Source organism: Ptychodera flava, chromosome 18 (assembly GCF_041260155.1).
Source record: "Ptychodera flava strain L36383 chromosome 18, AS_Pfla_20210202, whole genome shotgun sequence".
In the NCBI taxonomy this organism is placed as follows: domain Eukaryota; kingdom Metazoa; phylum Hemichordata; class Enteropneusta; family Ptychoderidae; genus Ptychodera; species Ptychodera flava.
Genome location: NC_091945.1, coordinates 10,060,377 through 10,083,242, shown reverse-complemented (window position 1 = coordinate 10,083,242; position 22,866 = coordinate 10,060,377). Strand labels below are relative to the sequence as shown.

Below are 22,866 nucleotides of genomic sequence, written 5' to 3'. Positions count from 1 at the left end.
CCTTGAAATATCCATTTCATGTATAGCCTAAATCACACACGATCGAGCGTAATAGGGCTTATCATTTTGATGTTGTCGGTAAATTCTGGCAGACGCAATCGTCTGCCAAACAAAGATAAGAGGTTAGGCATTAAAGCATTTTCATTATTGCACTGTAAAACAACTTGAACTTTGTCAGACGATGTTTGATGCGTTTGCAAATGGGATGCCCAGGAGAAATGAAAGAGGCAGAAGTGCGAAACACTGCATTGTAGGAATTTTGCATTTCAATCCCATGTTCTTTCGCAAAGTGCCCCCATTCACGATGCCGTGCAAGGACTCGGCCGGGGTCGTTATAGGGCATGGGCAAAACGTAAATGAACGCAGTTGGAGAGAACATGAGATTGAAATGCAAAATGCCAACTGCGTTCATTCACGCTTTTCTCATTGATACGACTCGGCTCACGTTCCATATACGATACCGGGAGTAAAGAAAACAATATAGCAAACGGAGATCGAAGACGTCGGCATTTTTTCCATAAAATTTGGAAAAAGCTATGAATCCTCTCGAGTTCGATAAAAAGTGAGTTTGCAATTTTAGAAACTTCCAAAGTTTCGCAAAATTACATTGAGACATATTGGATGTGAGGTTACTAGCCGTTCATATTTCTCAATAAAAATGCGGACCAAAACATACCTAGAAATATCCTAGCTTCTGCTATCGAACCGATTCAAATCGTGGAGAAATAATCTCTATTGTCTGTGTTGATATTGAATGAAAAATATTATATTTATGTTTGCCAATCCTGTTTGATTGGCGTAAGCAGGGAGGTAGCTTGCCACCACGTTTGCTTATTAGTCTTAGAAAAGAATTGTCGACAGTTTTTAATGTTTTTTCTAGGCACTCATGTATGCACTGTAAGATATACTATGGGGTACTGATGACTGATTTGAAATATCTCATGATAGGAATTTCTGAACATTGTTAGGAGTAATGAAAACACACTAGGCTTGGGAGCAAAGGCAGAAGACATTTGGTCAAAGTTTACAACAAGTCCTAGCTCAACCCTCTCATGGTCAATTCAAACTTAAACATTCTTTATTGTTTAAGTATTGATCAAGTTTATCACTATCAGTCACATACATGGAGATAATCGTTTTCAGCTCCATGGTACGTTGCTCTGAATGCAGACTAGTCTTCCTTCACTTAAACACTGAGTAACCGGCGAGTTGAATTCACAAACGTAACAATTAACTAAATTTAGTTTCACAATTAAGAAAATTCTGTTATTTTAGTGCACATCCCCATAGGGAAAAGGGATTAAAAATCCGCGACCTCTTTCTCTTTTATTTAAATATATGAAACGTTTCCATTTCTGACTGTTGTACTTTACATTTCTAATTTACAACGACTGTCTTATTATTTTTATGTACATGCACAACGAGACTTAAGAAGCAATCTGCTCTCCCATACACAATATCAAGAGCTAGCTACCCAGCTTCTGCGAATGAGAACAGCATTACTATAATCCTTGACAATGCTTTACTCTTTGTAGAATATCGTTATTGACAATTATATGTCGATGGTTACTTTACAAAATATAAGTCAAACATATGCCCATAGATCATTCCGCAATATTGGGGAAGAGCACTGACAGGTAAACTGTATACTAGTAAAAGTTAGAAGCAAACGTAGTTCAGCTCTTATTCTCTGCAACTCTGTGCTTACATACCCTCTGTAGGTATTTCTTCTGTACTACTCTCATCAATTGTCGTGCTTTCATCAGTTGGTTCTGCAGAGGAGACCTCGCTTGGTAGAGCAGAAGAGGTTCCAGTGTCGGTTGTTCCAGGTAATACCCCATCGGTAGATGATGAAATTACTACATAATCTGTTGTGTAGTCACTTGTCGATGGTATTGTTGCTGTTGTAGTAGTTCCTGTTAACATGGCAAATGAATCAAATTATCGTAAATGCAAGACAAACATGGACACACAGATCATTCCGCAATATTAGCAAACAGCACTGGCAGGTAATCTGTTTAGTGGTAAAAGTTAGAAACAAACGCAGTTCGACTGTTACTTGGTAGCGCAGAAGAAGTTCTTGTGTCAGTGGTTCAAGGTTGTTCCCCAACGCTGGTTGTTGAAGGTACTTCATAATCTGTTGTAAGATCACTTGTCGATGATATTGTTGGTGATACAACACTGCCACTGGAACCTCTTCTACTCTACTAAGTAAAGGCTCATCTAGAGAGCAAACTGATGTGAGCCCGACAAGTTACGAAAGCAGTACAGGAAAAATATCTACAGAGAGTATGTAAATATAGTGTATTGATTATCACAAAATAGATACCGTCGATTCATGTTAGTACAGTCAATGGCTACCTTTCTTTAGCCAGTTGTTAACCCATATATCGAAACACTATACCCTAAAGCAACGCTCAAAACGACAGCATTGCTTGTTAATCGTCTTCTCTAGTAGAATTTCCTATTCCACGTAGAGTGAAACATGCGTGATCTGGATGGGTCCACAACAAGCAAAGGACTCGATTCGTGTTGACACTGAAAGCGTAGTGGCAAATTCACACCCGATTTTATCTCGGCACAGAATTTCCATTTCCGTAGTAAAATGGCTTGTAGCAGAATGAAAGAGGAGTCAGGCATTTAATCATGGATAATTTTCCGAACATTTTCAAGTTTGTTAATAAACGGGACAAGTAATGGTTTAATTGTGTGCGTTTAGGTGGTTTATGCAAACAATTAAAAGTTAGATCAGAATTCTAAAACTTGTTGACTTATTAAATTATATACAACACAGAAAATTGTATGTTAACTAAGTTACATCAGGACTGAGCCCATAAGCTCGCGCGGCCATGCAATTTCAATAAAGTAAGTTTACTGTTTGCAGTAGATGGGCTTGGATAAAGATATTTAAAGATACTGCTCTTCGCTACAGTTGTTGATAGGGGCAAGTTCGCTGAGCTGAGACCGACCACACTATATAGAGGGACCGTGTCTGTTCCTAGCGCAGCATTGTACTTTGTGTCACAGCGGTGACCCGAGCAGTGACCCTTGACAAAAGACGGCTGCGAGCAGTGAGCGCCTCTGGTTCCCTGACCCATTTTCCCCGGTAGAGGGCGTGGGGAAATATAGGGTCAGGTACCGGCAAATGTAAACATGGACGCTATTGGGTTAAAATAAAACAAGCTGTGATTGGATGAAAGTAACACTTGTAACTTTTTCTCATGTTTCTTGGGTTTCGCACTTTCAGGCTCACTTGACACCAACTTCTTGTTTGTACCACAAAGCCGTGGAGGTAGAAAGAAAGACTTTTACCTCCATGATTTAGCCACTGTGATTTAGCACTCTTGATACTTTTAGAACGTCTACATGATGCCTGGCATTTTTCACGAAATTCGGACACCATTCTATCCATCGAAATCAATCGTCGTTCACAGTTCCAACAAAGTTTGCTTTCAATTAGCTGTGATATCGCAGCAGTACCTGTGGCGTGTATCGAACGTGCTCGGGTCATTTGGGTCACGCCACAGTCGGCGATGACCTCAATGACCCTAGCGCGTTCAGGCTCACTTGACACCAACTTCTTGTTTGTACCACAAGCCGTGGAGGTAGAAAGAAAGACTTTTTACCTCCATGATTTAGCCACTGTGATTTAGCACTCTTGATACTTTTAGAACGTCTACATGATGCCTGGCATTTTCACGAAATTCGGACACCATTCTATCCATCGAAATCAATCGTCGTTCACAGTTCCAACAAAGTTTGCTTTCAATTAGCTGTGATATCGCAGCAGTACCTGTGGCGTGTATCGAACGTGCTCGGGTCATTTGGGTCACGCCACAGTCGGCGATGACCTCAATGACCCTAGCGCGTTCGATACACGCCATATCACAGCCAGCCTTCAATCACCTCTATTTCCCCTTACTTCTGGATTAATCCTTTCAGTTTATGTTCCCGTCTCGTGTGCCAATGTTTTGGTTCGGATACCAGTGTTCGAACATAATTCTGATCCAGTCGAATTTTGACCAGCGTTTTCATGGTAGCAGCCATATTTGTTGTAGCATGTCCTGTTAGGTGACTAACCTCCGCCATCTTGAACAAAATTCTGTTCAAGATGGCTACCCGGTACCTGACCCTATATTTCCCCTAACCCTCTACCGGGTAAAATGGGTCAGGGAACCAGACTAGCGAGCAGTGAGCAGTGAGCGCCTGGCTGATTCTATCGAACTGTGCTATATGTTTTATCCCAAACGAAAATAGATGGATGCTTTTTTCAGTTATATTCATTTTTTAAGGTAATTTAGTAGTTTTTAACATGATTGCTTGCCAATCTTGCTCAAAATAATAGAAACTATTGAAGATGGGCAGTGTCGTACGATGACGCAATCACAAGAATCATGGGATTGCAATGGCACAAATTCTGCCCCATATTGGATTTTCAAACAATTCCAATTCCATTTTTAAAATTATTTTCCTGGACCAACACACAATTTGACTTGGAATTTCAATTCTATCATCACTAAATGTACTATCAGGTTTGCATATTGCATTCTTATTGGTCACTTGGTTCGGTGGCCATTATGGATTTCACAAAAATAGACCATTTAAGCTCAAATTTTGCACATATTGTCATCAGTGCAAGTACTTTCAACCATAGCACCCGCTAGGGCCCCGGCAAAGCTGCTTGCAGCTTAATTATAAATGTTCTTGCTCAGCTAAAATATGCCTGAAATATGAACTAAAATCTTTGGAGTACCTACACTGAGAAATGTATAAAGTAAGAATTTCATTTAAAAAGGTTTTTAGAATAGTGTTGGATATTAGACACCTATTGAGTATTTCAGAAACCTTTGTCAGTCATTGCATCATGACATTCAACGTAAAGTACGGATGGCCCTTTTTAATTTGTACTTTTGTTTGATGGATAGCAAAACTAATCTGATCGAAGCAGCTTTATCCTTTGATTCGACACAACAAGTTTTGGTGCAAGATTTTTTCAGACTGCTTTTAAACTTTCTGTATTTGTTCTATGTAAAGAATATTCTAGCTTTTTCAATTTGTTGTTGAGTATGTTTTGTGTCTTAATTCTTTGTTTTCTGTGTTTTTATGAGCAAGTTCTCGAATTAAAGAATAAATTAAAATAAAGATATTTTTCAATTTATTTCCTCCTTTATAAGCATTGAAATGTGTTTTTTATCACAAGCTAGGAGTAGTTGGCAATGGTTTGCCAATTGTACTTGCATATTACTGTTAAGGTTGGACTCTCATATTACTATAATTCTCTTCGGCTCTACAAGTTGGGGGTCATTTTAAAACTCGTCAACTCGAAGGAAAAACTTTTACAGTATTAGTTTTTCGAAAATCCCAAATTTAATTTTGCCCATTTATATAACACGGGGATGGCCGCCATTTTGAATTTCAAATTTAGCAAAATGTTGGGTAATTTGTTTCGCTAGTTCCGAATTTTCCACGGTGACTCCCAATGTTTATTGTTGATTTGGTAACAGAACAGTTCAGAGTTTCAATCACGATAGTATGAGCAAAAGTTTAAGTCTTTCACTTTCGAGGCGCATATTACCTTTAATTAACCAAGAATCGTAGTACAAAAAGGGACAAGATAAAATTCAAACATTTCAAGTGTTCAAGGAAATATGATGAACGCTCCTGGGGTCCTAATAACACACACTATCGTCTCTTAAAGTTGACAAAAGACATCGTTTACACTGAAGCGTTTATGAAAAAAATAAAAGAAGTGAGACAAATCTCCTCGGGTGCGGCTCCCTCGTCCTTTCAGAAACTCTAAGCCATAGGGTCACGCTTTGTCAATTTCAACTGTTGCCTCGTTTTAGTCTCATATCCGGGTTCAAGAAGACAACGAATACTGTTAAGTGCTCAATGAGGGCATTCGCCACGGTCGACATGGTTTCATCGCCGCCTGGGTATTGTCCAACTAATTCTGGTGATAGCGTCAAGTATTGTTGACAACGCAAGCCGCACAATTTACAATGAAGTGCAATAAAAAAAAATGCGGCACCTGCCTTTTAGAGGAAAAGAACCAACACGTACGTGACTTATGATGTATGTAAACCTTAACGGGTTTTTTTTTCTGGCACTTGCCAATTCCAACTTATCCGTATTCAACCGTGGAGCGTAGCAGCGTATACTCAATCAAGGTCACACAAAAATCTCAGTGATCTTGTTTTAATACTCTGGAATGCATAATTAAAGCAATCAGACATAAATTCTCTGAAAACAGGATTTTTACAGGAAAGGCAAAGTAAACATCATCAGGAACCGAAAAAGGATGAAACTTACATATTTTTAATTCATGAGTAGGAAATTACAGATGCGAAAAAGAGTACATTCTCTTATATTTAGAGTATCTGAAACAAAAATATCAAGGGAGCTTGACAACTAATTACCGTTTGTTAATCTTTCAAGGTCAACGCGTACCTAAAGGTATTTGCATTTTCGCATATGTTACTCCACTTCATTGTCAACTTCGAGGAAATTGTGCGATATAGATAACTTTCGTTATCTTAATGTCCGACAGTGAATCCAGACGTGACGTGAATTTTACATAAGGTTAGGTCAACCACTGTTAATTTATACATAAAAACAAAATCTATTGTAAATCAAAAGGGGGCATTGACATGATTCTTTGCGACTTTGCTATAAGTTGAAATTTAAGTTTAATTATTTTTTCAAAAGCAATGTTTCAGGTACGCATGAAAAGACATGCACCTGTAGACACTAACAAACGTATTTTGAAGGCGGTTAAAGTGTCATACGCAATATATAAATGATATGGTCATAATCAAATGTCCCCATATAGGTTCTTGCTTTCCGTATCTTCGGATGTCCAGTACGTTGTACTCGCTGAATTTGGTGATTCTGACGGACTATCACTTTTCAAACTCCTATTATATGTCAGTGTGGCAATGGACAGTCTCTTCTGCCATTTCTTTCCATCAATCAATCAAGACACTACAATCTAGCAAATTCTTAATATTACCTTCAACAATCGACGACGACTTAATTATATCATACCAAGCATCCTCGCGTATCATCGAACTTTTCGAGTGCAAACTTAACTTTTCATCGTAAAATAAACGAATATGTTTATCTACGGGGACTACAGGGGCACTCTTAGATGATGAAAATCTTTTGAAAGCCCAATAAAGTTACCTAACCTGTCATGCGACCAGAGTAATTCTCATACCTAAATCTTAGTCAAAATATAGTATTTTACGTTCAAAGAAATCAGGAATAGACCACTCTAACATTGAATCAATTTTATCATTCTAGATGGCATCACACAGGCTGGCTGAACTGAGTAAGTGAAAGACGAACATACTAACATAGGCTTCATGAGTAAAAATGTATGAAGTTCTTAATAAAATTGGATATAATAATCTTATTGTATACAATTTTCGATGAATTCGTGATAGCACAGAAATGGTGTTAATTCTAATTAGTTTTATGATAACATTATTTTTTCGTCTCTTATGCATGTAGTTTCGTTTAAATCATTATTGTTAAACCATGGCAAGAAGTGAGGCAATATATCAAAAGGGTGTGTCCACATCGTCTTTTCAGTAACTCTTAGTCGTAAAGACATGCTTTGTCAAGATTTCATTTCAGCTGTGTTTTCTTCTTGGGTCAGCTTTCAAATGGAATTTGGATTTTGTTGTGTATTGGCCGCCTTTGTTAAGTGCCCAGTATTTTATGAAATAGAAACCTCAGAACTCAGAAGGGAATGTTCTTACCGACACTGTACTTGCATTTTCGAGTCGTTTTCCTCGCATACTGACTTGTGTTTGTAAATTTTATTTCTGTCTTGGGCAGTGGCTAATTGTGACATAAACCTGGGTTCAACCACGCTGTTTTCATAAAGATAGTCGAAAATCGAATAAATGTGTTGTCAATGAAAAAACTAAATGCTTCTTAATTTTCAAAAGATGAAAAAAATTATAGACTGAGGCTTCCCTTGGATATAAACTCAACGTTTACATTATATGATGGGATTTAAGCTTCAAGTGAACTGCACGTTCAGCTTCTTTCGGGCATTCGTACTTTCAAAATTTTCAATTTGTCGCGCTTGATTTTCGCATGTTAAACTTATGTTTTCGTTCCAAAAGAGGTGAGGCGGTGAAACTACAAACACTAATCAACTTTGTAAGTGCATTTTCTTTATGCGGAGTCAGTGATAAATAAGATACTTAATGTCGTCATAAATGTTTACTTTTTTATAAATCACTACATGCTTAACGCTATACACGTTCTTCTGATCTGTGGCAGGTCTGCAAAAAATACAAAATAGATTGGCTGTACACACCGCATCCAAGTCGCATTCCAGCACGCGCATGACCTATCCATGCAGAGTTCCGATGCACACTGTTCACAGCGTCTGTGAGTTTTCAGTCACCAGGACATTGCACCTTTCATATCGCGCAATCACAGATGGGTATTGACACTCGAAGAATGGTTAACAAACGGAGCGTGGCGGAATTTCTACGGAACGCAAAGTGAAAGGAAACATTGTGGTGTTGGGTTTTGGGTATCTGAGTCACTCATAGATGGATTGTGAGTTATCTCACGCACTGAGTTGAACCATTGTATAAGGAAAGTTTTATCACAAAGAAAGAAGTGTGAGACAACGATTGGAAAGTTCTATTTTCTCATTGATTGTATGAGACTCTGCCCAATTCTTATCACAACCACGTGCTTTGTTTTTCTCAGCAACCGAACTGAAGCGCTTGGTGAATTGTATCCCGAAGTGACAATAAATATAACAGCCACGGTTGGATAAGGCTATATTGTTGAGACTACAAATTCTCACCATTCATGGGTGAAACTTAAAAGTACCACTAATTAATGTTGCTTATTCATCCCTGTCAGCAGGATGGAAAACAATTTTCACCACTGGCTACGGAATATCATTCTTCGCGGAGTTTATTTCGTTAGAAATACAACAGAATTAGTCAGCCATACATTTTTCAACGAATTTCCCTCGCGACTTTTTGCTACGTATTACATCCGCATATTTTCTTAATAAAGAAACGCATACCAGCGTGCTTCACTGTGTAACTGAACAATAAGAATACTTATAGAAATCTACTAACAAGCTATTTGTGCTGATTTTTCATTTTTTCAGAAAACTATTCAAAACTAGGTTTAGCATTGCCGTCGAACAACGTTTACTCTCTCATGTTATTAAAAGTTAATAACGAAAAGAGGCACAGGGGAAAGAAAAAAGCTGATTGATTGTACGGTAAGTTATACTAAGCTTGGTTTGGGTGTTTGTTTTGTCTGTCTTCATTCCCATAAATGTAAAATAAAGTCATATACTCGGTGCAAAATGATAAGTATAGGATACATTTGAATTCTTTTCTTATTTCTCTAAGAAAGGATAACAACTACGATTGGCTCGGTCACTTTTGGTACAAAATTGCTAAATTCTTTCAATATTAAGCAAATCAGTGTCTAGGCAGTAACGAACGACTTGTGTATGACAACCCCACAATAATTATATAAATTAGAAAAAATTGTAATTAAAAGGTAAATTTGAAAACTTTCATCGAAAGACCTAGACTTACTTTGAAAACCCCAGGGAAAGCGCATCCCCGGAATTGATTGGCGCAGCCCAGAACTTGCATTTCCGAAGTAAATAAAATGAAATGCGAGAGGAGTGTAGGGACAATGAATGGAGAACATTCTTCACATTATTAAGTTAGTTTGGGTTTAATCGTGTACCTTTAGTTGGTTTGTGGAAATAAAAATATTGAATTTAAAACATTGTGGAATTTAAATCTAAGATTAGAAACAGCCGTGACAAGTAATATTATTGGTAAGTGATTTGAATAGTTGTATTGTTTCTATCAACTTTTGTTTTAAAGTCCCTCCTATAATGATGATTACAGTGAATTTCAAAATAGCTTTGAATTACAACGTGCTTGGGTTATTAGAAAAGCGTTTCCGGCGATAGCGAATAACGTCAACTGCATTCATTACAAACGTTCTGCTGTGACAATTTAACCGACGACGTCCACTATTCTCACGCACAGAACAAGTTCAATGTAGGAAATACCAAGTGTTGTCAGTGTGTGAAACTCACACAAAATCTCTACTGGCCAAGCGGGCCAGCAACTTTAGAAAATCACTGGTTCATAAGAAAATCAACTGGTCCAATCCTCAAGTCAAATCCGAATTTAGTGCAGATTTTTACCCGCACTCAGTATAGGGGCCTAGCAAATGAAAAGACACCACTTCAACATCTGAACATCAAACTGATTTTGTGCCTTTTATTTCTTTTAAAGGAAAGCAAATGAAGATGACTATCAAAACCACAAGTTTGGGCAACTAAAAAGACTTATGTATTCAGTGAAAGGTTAAGTACAAACACATAAAACATTTCTATTTCTTGGAACATCCTCTAACAACAAGTATTTCTAACATTGAGAAAACGAGCATGAGCGTGGGCTTGAAATATGTGCCATCACGAAAAAGCTAAGCGTCCAGAACTCCGATCAGGGATGAGTACAAACACCGAATCACACACAAATGGAGTCATTACAACAGTTGACTATTTCAAAAACGATTCTGGCTTCTCCTCTTTGAGGGAAGATGACCATCATCAAATCCAAGGAAAGGCGTACAAAAAACTAGGGCAATTGATGAAGAAAAAAAATACTGAAGTGTCGAAACCCATGTGAAAAGACGAATCACAAAAATGTAAACTTTACAGGTGACCAAGGCAAATGGCCATCAAGGTCGACAAATCACAATGATGGCGCAATTTTGTACAATGTTTAAATATCGGACATTTTACTTTCTAGTATCGAAGTTTGACGTCCAAAATATTTCTGTCATACATAAAAATCTATATATCGGGTCTTATATCGATACTAGACTTACAAGAATGACTTGCCTTCTGTTGCGGCAAGCCGGGTTTTCGACATTGCCGATATTTTATGCCAGGCTGATACCTATCGGCGATGTTGGGACTCTCATAATCGATACTAGACAATTCCAGAATGACTTGCCTCACGTATCGACACGCCGGATCTGTGAAATCACAGATGTAATACTTGATATTTATCGGAATACCGATACCATACAATGACTTGCCTTGTGTCTCTTGCGCACGGCTGTGGTGTCGGGGTTAAAAGCGTAAAGGCTAAAACCAGCCCGTAAAAGGCAGAAATGTTTTTTTCAATAACACTACAGCTATGGACCCACAGCTAATGTCGATACTGGTCAGCTCTAGACTTTTAAAGCGCGGGTAAATATCCAATGTATATCGGAGATTTTACCACCTCACAGATCTTGACAAGCCCGACTTCCTGAATCCGACCCTAACTTCGATACTTGTCAAATCGCGGGTGAATATTCGATGTATATCGGGGATTTAACTTGTACCTTGCAGATCTGGCCTCGCGGTCTGGCCAAGCCTGATTTCCGTGATCAACTCTACTAGACTTGTCTAAAACTGTGGGTAAATATCCTATATTGTATTGGAGATTTCACAACCTCACATATCTGACAAAAACAATTGTAAATTCGATACCGTGTTGTCTAGTAGTTGTAACTATCCGATGTCATATAAAAGTGCAAGATCGCGGTGCAGTGTCTTCGAATCTAGTTTACCTCGACACGGTCGATTCGCTGAACAATGACTCTTTTGTGACCACAACGAGATCTCGAACCGCACAAATGCTTAACAAATGGGGAGCATATTGAAGAGCGCCACCACTCTCGCGAGAAAACATGAGGTAAGATCTTTCGCCTAGGTGCAGTACCGATCATTTTGTTGAGTTTTTAATTGCGAATTTCACGTTTTGCAAATCTCTAGAAAGAATAAATTTTGTTTCTTTAAATAATTTTGTCAGGTATTTAGCTTAGCAAAACATTTGGGTAAACTTCTTTCCATATAGTAAAGTTACTGGTCTGGTATGAAAATAGCTGGTCTCGGGCCATCGGGTTATAGCGTGAATTTCGCACTTTGTTGTACCGACCTGTACACACTGTACCGAGAAAAAACCTATCGTTAGCGTTCTGTTCAGTTTCATATCGACGGGAAATGTGATAAAACAACATAAGAATGTTCAAACAGTCAGTGTACAGGTGAGTTTTTCAATGGGAGCGCGGCAGCACTGACGAAGTTGACTTGGCACAGTAAACGTCGTATTGGGTTAAATATTGTTGCAAATTTTATCGAGGTAGAACGTTTGTAATGAATGCAGGTAGCGTCATTTTCTATCACCAGGAACGTTTTTCTTATTACCAAAGCACGTTGTAATTCCAAGCTATTTTGAAATTCACTGTAAATTATAGTCATGTGGTTATCATAGAAGCTATATCTTTTAATTTACTTCCCTCTTTCAGCATTAAAATGTATTTTTATTATCAGCTAGCAAGCAGTTGGATTAAAGGTTTACCTAATGCGCTTTCATATCATTTTTAGAGTAACGCAGAATCGTAGCGCAAGAAGATAGTCGATAAAAATTGAACATTTTAAAAGTTGAAGAAAATGTTATAGACGCTCCTCGGGAGGCAATAACACAGTCTATCGTCTCTTACAGTTGACAAAAGACACAGCTTAAACTTTAACGATGGTAAAAACATAAAAGAATTGCGATAGTATCTCATTGGGTGCGGCTGTCTCGTCCTTTCAGTAAATCTAACCGATAAGGTTACGCTTTATTTGTCAATTTCTAATGCTGCTTCTTTGTTATTTTCCTGTAAAGAGTCAAAAAGACCGCGGATATTGTTAAGTGCTCAAAGAGGACATTCGCTACGGTCGAAACGGTTTCATCACTGCCCTTGTATTGGCCGACTCAATCTAGTGAAAGTGCCCAGTATTTTTCATGACAATATCAGCACAGCCCACAGGGAAGTGAAGTCACTACCCCTTTACCTGTGTTTCACAAGGGAAAAGCTTTCATGTACTTAACAGATGTAGGTAATCCATTATGATTTTTCGAGCACATGTTAATTGCACTGGAAAAGGGTGTATGAATCATCAGGACCCCAATTATCAGATTATGTAGCCATGAGTAGAAAATTACGGATGATTCAGTTGATCACGAATACATTTCCATTAATCAGAACACGTGTAAACTAAATATCAAGGGAGTTTGACAAATATTTACCGCTTGTATATCTTTAAAAGTGAACGCGTACATAGAGCTTATTGCACTTTTTCTGCTGCTCCACTTTGTATGTCAATTTCCATGATATTGAGCAATATTGATAGCCTAACGTTATCTAAATTTCCGTCAATGGGTGACGTGAATAGTACGGTTAGGTCAAATACTGTAAATTTATCTGTGATAACAACCCCTTTTGTTAATAAAAAGGGAGCACTGACACGATTCTTTGAGGCTGTAGGAAGAGCTAGAAAGACCTTGTCAAGTATGCTGCTGAAAAGTTAACTTCAATACCTTTTTCACGCTTGATGCCATCGGTTCGCTTGAAAAGAGGCCTACCTGTAGTCACTGGCTAACGTATTTTGAGTGATAGATTTACTGACTTGGTTCTGTATCTGCGAATGTCCCAAAGCTTTAGATGAATTTTGGGAATCTGACAGACTATCACTTTTCATTATCCACATGTATTATGTGCCACTGTTGTCAATTGACAGCCTCTTTTCGCAATTTATTTTTAAACCTTGTCAAGTATGCTGCCACTGAAGTGCCTACTGGAACTGTACCATTATTTTTAGTGGTGCTGACTGGTGTGAGGGGCTGTGTGAGACGACATGTTTGCCCTAGTTCAACTACGTACTAGTTCAATTAGTCGTATGTTCTGTCTTCTCAACACACAAATCCTACATGGAAATGGGTTATTTAAAGTCGTTGGAACTTACTTGTGTCCATGCGCATTGGAGAGATGCGTTTGCCTAAGTTGAACTACGTACTGTGGTACTACTCAATAAAGTTCAGCTACATTAACAAGTGCTGCTGTGATAGAATGTGTTAAGAAAGGTGGCGAAACGAAAAGGCATTATTCCATGCAAAAAGGGGTTCTGCTTGACTTAGCAAGGTTCCAAGACAAGAAATTAACCCTTTTAATCTCACAATTCTTTGGTGATTAGTAAGCTCAGAATCCCCGTTGAAAGCCTATGATATACGGGAACATTTTGGTAACCACAGTGTCACCATTGTGTACATAACTATCACGTGACAGGTAATTAGATAACCTTTCAAATATCGCTTTTCCCTACGTTTTGTCTCAATACTTCAAAATACCTGACTCAAACTTCTTGGAGTGCAAGCTTTCACAACGGCCTTTCAAATTTTGTCTCGGATTTTTTATATCTTGCTTGGTTTTTTTTGGAGTACAATTTTAAAGAAATCAACTAGCGTTAGTTTTACCGCTTTTTGATGTTTTCCTGGCATAAAAATCGTTTAAGAAGGTTTAAATAATTCTGAGACACGTTTTGGAAGATCCTAAGGACAGCTTGTACGCACACAAATTTCAGCCACATATCTCAAAGCATTGAAACAAAACGCGGGGAAAACAGATTATTGAAAGGTAATGCAAATTACATACCAATGTGATTGTTATGTAAACAACGGTGACACTGTAGTCACCAAAATGTTTCCCTATATCTAAGCTTTTTGAAAATATATAATTTACTAGGGTTCTGAGCTTAAAAATCACTAGAGAATTGTTAGTTTAAAAAGTTCAATTTCTTGTCTTGGAACCTTAAGGGTTGTTGAAGAATATGTGGGTTGCCAAAAGGCAAAGTATATTACAGAACAATAAAATTTGCGTGGAGTGAATATGTCTTTCACATCTTCGGAAATAAATGGCAATTCTTTTAATAGATTGTCAATGGTCTCTTGACCTTCAGCGATAGTGGTACTCTTGCATTATTGGAAAGAAACAACTGTCCTATGACCTTTTTACAGTTTTCCAATGAGAGATACTCTATTAAAACAACAACTACTACCACAAGCGCACTATTGCTAGTCTTACCCTTCCATTAGCAAGCGTATTCAGCCTCTCACAACCGTCGGCCACCCCTAACAAATAATGGTACACTCCGCTGGGTACATCTGTGGCACCATACTTGACAAGGTCCTTTCTTTCTTTCTTTCAATTAATTAAGACGCCAAAATTCTGGCCAAGTGTCGGTCAGGAAATCGTACCCTCCACAATCTCCGACGATTTATCCAGTTCCCTCGCTTATTCCAGACTACTACAAACTTTTCATCCATGATTACAATCTACAGTGACTACACGGGCACTCTGCGCTGTTGACAAACTACTGACAGCCCTATAAAGTGACCTAACCTGTCATACAACCAGAGTGATTCAAATTACCTAACTCGTTATTTATAAAAGTCAAGAGAAACTTGCAAAGACAATATGCATAAACAACAATTATATTGAATTGATTTTTTTTCATCGTAGCTGGCATCGCATAGGCTGGCTTATCTGAAGTAGGAGGCGAGAAAGACGAGTCATAGGCAACCGGTGTTAAAAGTTATAAAGTTCTTAATAAACATGGCAGTTTATCATCTTCTTGTATACTATGAGTTTAAAAACATCCAGAGAACTTGTAACGATTTTAAACTTTTGATGAATTTGAGTTATATATTCTGCCGTTTTTTTATTAGGTTATGATGCAGAAATTTTCCATCAATCAAAATCCATTTCACAGCATTACTTAATAACTTAATTTATAGCAATGTCGAATCATACATTTCAAAGCAATACACTCCTGCCATTCTTTGGCAACACTTTGCTAAATCTAGTTGCGTATTACATTGGCAAAGCAAGTATGGCTGAGTCGCACAAAAGGCCAGGATGGAACACTAAGGTATAATATACTGTTCCCAAGGTCGAGGTGACACACTGTATCGTCTCCAGTACATGCAGTACACAAAAGAATTGTAAACCACACCGATTGTAAAACCATGGCAAGAAGTGAAACAGTTTATCATGGGGGTGCGGCCCGTCTCGTCCTTTCAGTAACTTTAACTCGTAAAGCAATGCTTTGTCAATGTATAAATTCGCCTGTTTTTTGTTCCGGCGTCACCTTTCGTAGGGACGACGGAATTTTTTTGGTGCTTAAATAGAACATTAATAATTTCGTCGTGGTTCCACCTTTATAAAGTGTCCAATATTTTAAGAAAAAGAAATCTCAGAACTGAAAAAGGATGTTCTTACTGACATTGTACTCGCATCTGTCGACACATTTGCCTCATATTCTTACTTGTGTATGTAAATCTTATTTAAAGTTTCGGGCAGGGGCTATTTTGGTATAAACCCGAATTCAACCACGGAGCTTTTCATCAAGATAAATTGAATGAAGAGGTTAATGAACAGATAAACTATTCTTATTTTCATAAGATGAAAAAATGTATGAACAGCAGCTCTCTTGGAATGTAAACGTAAAATTTAAACTACATCGCCGGGAAGCTGCAGTTCAATGCAAACAGACTCAAAAGTCTCTGAAAACAAAATCTTCCCGGAAAAATGCAGCCTGCCTAATGATAATATATTATTTAAAGGTGGAGCCGTACATTTCGGCACTTGCAATTTCGTACGCTCTACACCTGTGGATGTATGTGGATGTTAGAATGTCCTGTGACATAACATCTATCGTTATCCTAATCTATGACGACTCTACATATTTGATGGGAGTGAATTTTAAGCGAATTTCACGTTCAACTCCTTTTATGCATTCATAAAGTCATGACATAATTACTTTTTTAGATTTGTCGCACTTGATTATCACATATTTAACTTTTGATATCGTTACAAAATTTTACACGTTACTTCTGGTCTACGGCAGATTTACAACAAAAATGCCAAGTAAATAGGCTGTACACACCGCACCCATGCTGCATTCCAACACGCATTGCAACGAAAGTGACCTATCGATGCACAGTACCAGCATGTACTATTCACAATGTCTGTGAGTTTTCAATCACCAGCACAACGCACCTATCATGTCGCGCAATCACAGCTGGGTATTGACACTCGAAGAATGGTTAACAAATGTAGCGTGGTCTGATTTCTACGGAAAGCAAAGTGAAAGGCGACATTGTGGCGTTGAGTTTGGGTATCTGACTAACCCACAGACGGATTGTGAGGCACTGAGTTGAACCATTGTATTAGGCAAGCTTTATCACAAAGGAAGAAGCAAGGGACTAGATCTATTTTCTCATCGATTGTGTGAGATTGTGTACTGTTATTCTTACCACTACCACGTGAGAATTTTTTCTCACCAACCGTAGTTCTTGGTGAAGTGTATGCCAGAGCGAGAACAAGTATAACAACTTGAATGCCTACTGCAGGTGGATAAGACATTCTCACAACTTGATGGTGAGACTTCAAATTCTCACAATTTATTGATTAGACTTAAAAGTCTCACTAGTCATTGTGGCTTATAGATACCGGTCAGCAGTGAAGCCGTAATAAATTATTGTCACCACTGACTGATTGAGTACCATTCTTCGCGGATTTTATTTTATTTGCAGGGCAACAGAGTACGTGAGCCATCTATTTTTCAACGAATTCCCCTCGTGACCTTTTGGTACACATAACAACCGAATGTGTTCTGATAAACACAGAATACATTAACGACTGTTTCAAAAGAGGTTAATTCACTGTAGAAAGAAACAACAAGAATACAGTTAAACATTTCTAAAAGGCTAGAACCTACTTGCGAGCTAGTTGTGACGATTCAACACCAACAACGCAGTTCAAACACGTATACAGGCTGACTAACAAGCTCCATACTCAGCATATCAACATGCTTTGAGACTGTGTTTGACATTAAACAAAATATTTTAAAATTTTATCAAAAGTAAGTATTACTGACACTTTAATTAAATGCTGTTATCAACATTTAAGGCACGGAGAATATAAAGCTTGTTGTCTTGTTGTTCCTTTCTACAGTACAATAAGTTATGCTAAGCTTGGTTGGGGTGTTTGTGTCTGTCATTATTCCGGTAAATGTAAAAGGTGGTCATACTTGGTGCAAAATGTTAAATCTAGAACTCAATTGGCAGCCCTTTATCAGAATTGCTAAATTTGTTCGACAGCAATTAAATCAATGTTTTCGCTTTAAATATTTGTGCATGGCAATCTCACGCCTGCCCCCTCCCCGAAAAATTATTTGGTCCAAAATGTATCGATTTTACCAGTCTTACATACCCTTGTACTTTTCACTTCTATTGGGTAACAAGTTGGAACATTTGTTGGTGATAAATGCTTTACAATATCGTTCTCCCGGAAGCGACATTCGTGTACCTAAATACAACTCAAATTGAAATCTTCATGACTTGTTTATCATTCGAGCTTCGTCGCACAAAATTCCGGCACCGACGATGCCTGGCGTTATCACATTGCACCACTTGTCAGAAATGGAAGTAATGCAATGACACGTGACAAACGTTTCTCTCTCGCTGATTTTGGGTAACGATATGCCTTTCATTTCATTGGATTCAAGCGACAACATGAATCCAACTTTAAAGATTACATTGAAGAAGCCTTTTTGAACAGATAACCTGTCCCTACTGTTTTGTTTACGATGATCAGCACTGAAAATGTCATCGACATTAGAACACAGAAACCCAATCAATACCAAATGTTACACATCCGGACTAACGCGACCTTCTGGTGACGTCTCAGGGCCAGAGTACAGGCAGAAATTTTCAGATGCATTCGTGCATGCAATGTAAAAATACCAACTAAACACAGGCTGTGTCGCCATTCGATGAAGTCAAAATAAACGACATTGCAAAGGAGTAAATAGTAACGTAGCTTGTCGGGGAGACAAATTATTCAATGGGGGAAACGCATTCCAGACATAAATAAACAGTTTAAAATACGTTCTGCAAATTTAAAATACAAGTAACAAAAAGCTCTTTCATCAAAAATATCCTCACAAGCAAAACGGATGAAACGTTGGTGGTACAGCTATGATATTCAGGACGAACGATCAAAGAAATTTCCAAATTTCCAAATGAAAAACACATGACCGAACACAAAGTCAATCAGATGCAAACGTAGACATTCTGGTTAGTAACATAAAAAAAATACGGTCTATGAATAAATACAACTCCGCCATTATATATATTTCGAGTCTCTTGAAGGAAATTACTGTATTGAAACGTAACACAAAGGAATTACTGTTGGCTTAGAGACGCAAAGCTTTAACAACTGCTCGCATTTGGAAGAATATAGTCGTTAGAAATTAGACGATATCACACTTTTCTACACACAAAGCAAAGTTCAAAGCGACAGATGCATCGGTTAAAAGATAAGTGAGTTGAAAATCTACATGCGTGCATGCATGCAAACATACATACATACATACATACATACATACATACATACATACATACATACATACATACATACATACATACATACATACATACATACATACATACATACATACATACATACATACATACATACATGTATATGCATGTATTCATGCATGCATACAGACAGACAGACAGACAGACAGACAGACAGACAGACAGACAGACTGAAAGAAGAAAGTCATACTGACAGAAATACTTAAAGGTATATTCTAGATTAATACCTGGAGATAATGGAAGCTAATTTTTTCATCTGAATGAGTTTACAAAAGAATTAAAATCAATTTGAATTTGCAATTGAAGGGTCTTCTCAACTGCGCTCGAAGATGGTACGGGAGTATAGGACTAATGTAATCATTGTATCGAAGGTACGTTTGATGAAACTTAAAACATTTTTGTCATAGTGTACATCGAAACCTGTAAATACTACAGCTATGTTGACGTTTTTTCGTCTCGACATCGTGCGTTAAAGACATCGTTCGTAGTCCCCCCTCCCCTCTTAATGTCGATAAATTTTCAACGTCAATTTATTCTTCCCTAAAGTTATGACTCTGCTTAGTGACAAGCTTCGTATTTTTTCATTTGGTAGTAATAGAGTGGAAATGCTTTCAAAAATTGCAACGGTTTATTAAGCATTCATACCTTTCACTTTTAACTGTAAATTACCATAAGCAGAGTTGAAAAAAATTTGGACTTTATCCATGGTTGCTATGGTAACAATTTTACCGTGAAGGGTTTTAAACCCGTTTAAATGATAAACTTCGGTGACCGATTCAAAATGATTCCACGAAACTTATTCCTTCAATGAGAATGGACTAGACTAAGAATTTAGATTTCTAACAACCTGTTGTCGCTAAACACCGAACGGCCTATCTAGACCTGAAGCGTAAATCTAGTGATCATACTGGAAGGACACTGGACTTTGACTTGGGGTGTTGCCCACAAAGGGAAGTTCGAGTAGTACCTTGTTGCAACACGAATGAGACCTAGTGACACCGAACGCCATCGCCACCTCACCAAATTGTCTTAGTCTAGTTGTTTTGAACCTTCTCAAGAGCTCTTTAGTTAAGACGGATTCTTTACAGCTCAACGGAGGTGCAAAGTTTTGTTTTTTTTCATGTAAATATTATTAATTTGGGACAACGAGTTTGATTTGCATATTCAGAAAACAACGTGTTGTGGGACATAAATTGATAATTGTCAGCTTTCAGGAGTCAACAAGTAGGATCATTTCTGGAGATATGATTCAAGGCGTTACCGGATCAGACTACAGGGTGTTTGCTTAATGTTTGATCTTGTATCCTGGTAGATCACACAGTAGTACTATGCACATAGTCATAGTTAGTTGGACAATGACTTACCTGATCCGTACGGCCTGCTCAGCAAAACCGTGATGCCAAAGATCAATTGAATAGCTCCCGAGGGTGCCATAATGACACTACACCGTTGAAAGTTTCGCGAAATATCCTGTTGGTATACTTTTCAACATTTGGTCCAGACAATCTAGGCAGATTTGTCTAAAATTTTACACCACACCCAAATTGAATGAGGCGCAAATGCGCGCAATCTGACTCGAATGCGCGACTGCTGTCCTCAATGACCCGTCTCAAATGATCCCAACAAAGATTTGAATGTCGAGGTTGCCTTTTGTTACTTTGTTTGAACAATTCAATAGCGTCGCTTTCGTCGAATACTCGAAGAAAGCGAAAGCGTTGTGGAGCACAAACGGTGATACTTGTACTGCGCACGCTCAATGTGCCAATAATTGCCAAGAATCTAATATCAAACTTTCATCCCCGTAGAAAATATGACTAAAATAATTGGATATTTTGGTCTAAATGCTAAAGGATTACTCGAAAGACTACAATTTGATATTTTGTTACATGCATGCAATATGTAATGTATTGCATGAGCACTAATGGATGATATTTCGTTCAAAGTAATCGGTAATAATGACATAATACGAGGTTTCGAATGAGGCTACAACCAAATGTCTGCTACAGTCCTTTACGTGTATAAATGTCTTAAAGCAAACTTCTGCGTCCCTCCAATAAGGGAAAACTACATTGTTGATAAGTTTGATATTTGTCTTCCGGTGTTTTATTTCGTCATTAAAGAGGCAAGTAGCTGTACCATATTTTTAATGTTCATTTCAAGTTATGCTCTTTGAAGTAAAAAACACAAAACTTTAAAACTATATAAAAAAGGAAAAATTAAGCAAAAGGAATGCGTTGAAAGAGTGATTGTACCATTGAAACAGATTTTCAGACTCCAAGTCGTCAACGACTTTACAAATAGTGTGTACACCGTCCGCCTGTCTTATCAATAAATTTGCTTTACTAAACATGACAGTACCAGAAATGTAGTTCAAGAGATGAATATATTATGCGGAAAAGAAAATTTCAGCTCTGAAACTTTATTTACACAAATGTTAACTTACCGATATTTAATAAGATCAGAATAATTTACCTCAAGGCACCTTCAAGCACAATGCATAAGGTATTTAACAGATATGTACGAAAGTTATTTTTAAAATGGAATGAAGGCCGAAAAGTAATAAATCAATGTCTACGTCATAATTGCCAAGCTTACAAGTTCATAGGGCAGTACAATAACAAAAAAAAATTGACTTTCAAATTGTAATGAAAATTTTATCATTCAATGATGGATATTAATAATATATCACTTAGGCAGATGATTGAAGATTGTATCAGTGATGTAGCTATAAAGAATCGGCCATTCCGATGTGAACGTGACATCGATTGATGTATGACACGCGGAAAATGTGCAGAACGATGCGCTTACAATTTTCGAAACAGCTGACATTACTTTTTGGTTGATGTTATGCCACGGGTCCATACATTTTTCTACCGCGAAGTTGACATTTTTGCTTATGATGTGTACGTGAAATTTTTGTTGTTCATGTTGTGCTGTTTCCTAGTTTTCTGTCCGGCCATATTAATTATCGTTTTTGAACTGCTGATTTGGGATGCTTGATGGGTATTGAAGTTATCTTCTCGTATAGAAGTTATGTCATCTCAAAGAAACTATATTATCAGTTTTAAAGATGAGAGCGGAGGATTTATGAAGAAAGTACACTTTTACCAGGCACGGGATGGAGGTCTTCAAAATAATTACTTATGCAAAATCGGTCATCATTTCATCAATGTACAGTTATCCCTAGAAAGACACATTCTGAATTTGAAAGCCATGACGATGTTTTACCAAATATTGAAGTAAGAACCCTTCAAATTTAAATCTGCAATTCCCCAATTTTTATCGAAAATGGAGGAGGTTTTTTTTGAGGAACCAACATCTAAAATCCCAAGACTGTGCAACCGGTACTCACGGAAAAACAAGTTTTGCCATATCCTGAAAAAAAATGGCTCATAAACTGGCTATATGCCAGTTTTATCTCAGTTCCAACAAATGTCAATAAAGTCAACTATGGATAAAATATACATATTTCATCCCTAGGCCCTTTCAGATAAGTAACTTTGGAGAAGATTTTAGAAGT

General features: G+C 37.7%; 1 protein-coding gene across 1 annotated transcript in view; it reads right to left on the bottom strand.

Moving 5' to 3' along the window:
• Positions 1–20,941, bottom strand: part of LOC139117930 (hyalin-like) — a 59,501-nt gene extending 38,560 nt beyond the window's left edge. The window contains exons 1-2 of the mRNA XM_070681168.1: positions 20,711–20,941; positions 1,713–1,916 (exon numbers count right to left, since the gene is read on the bottom strand). Coding sequence (XP_070537269.1) covers positions 1,713–1,916; positions 20,711–20,780 — 274 coding nt within the window. The 5' untranslated portion in view covers positions 20,781–20,941. The remainder of the gene's footprint in view (positions 1–1,712; positions 1,917–20,710) is intronic.
• Positions 20,942–22,866: the final 1,925 nt, after the last annotated feature.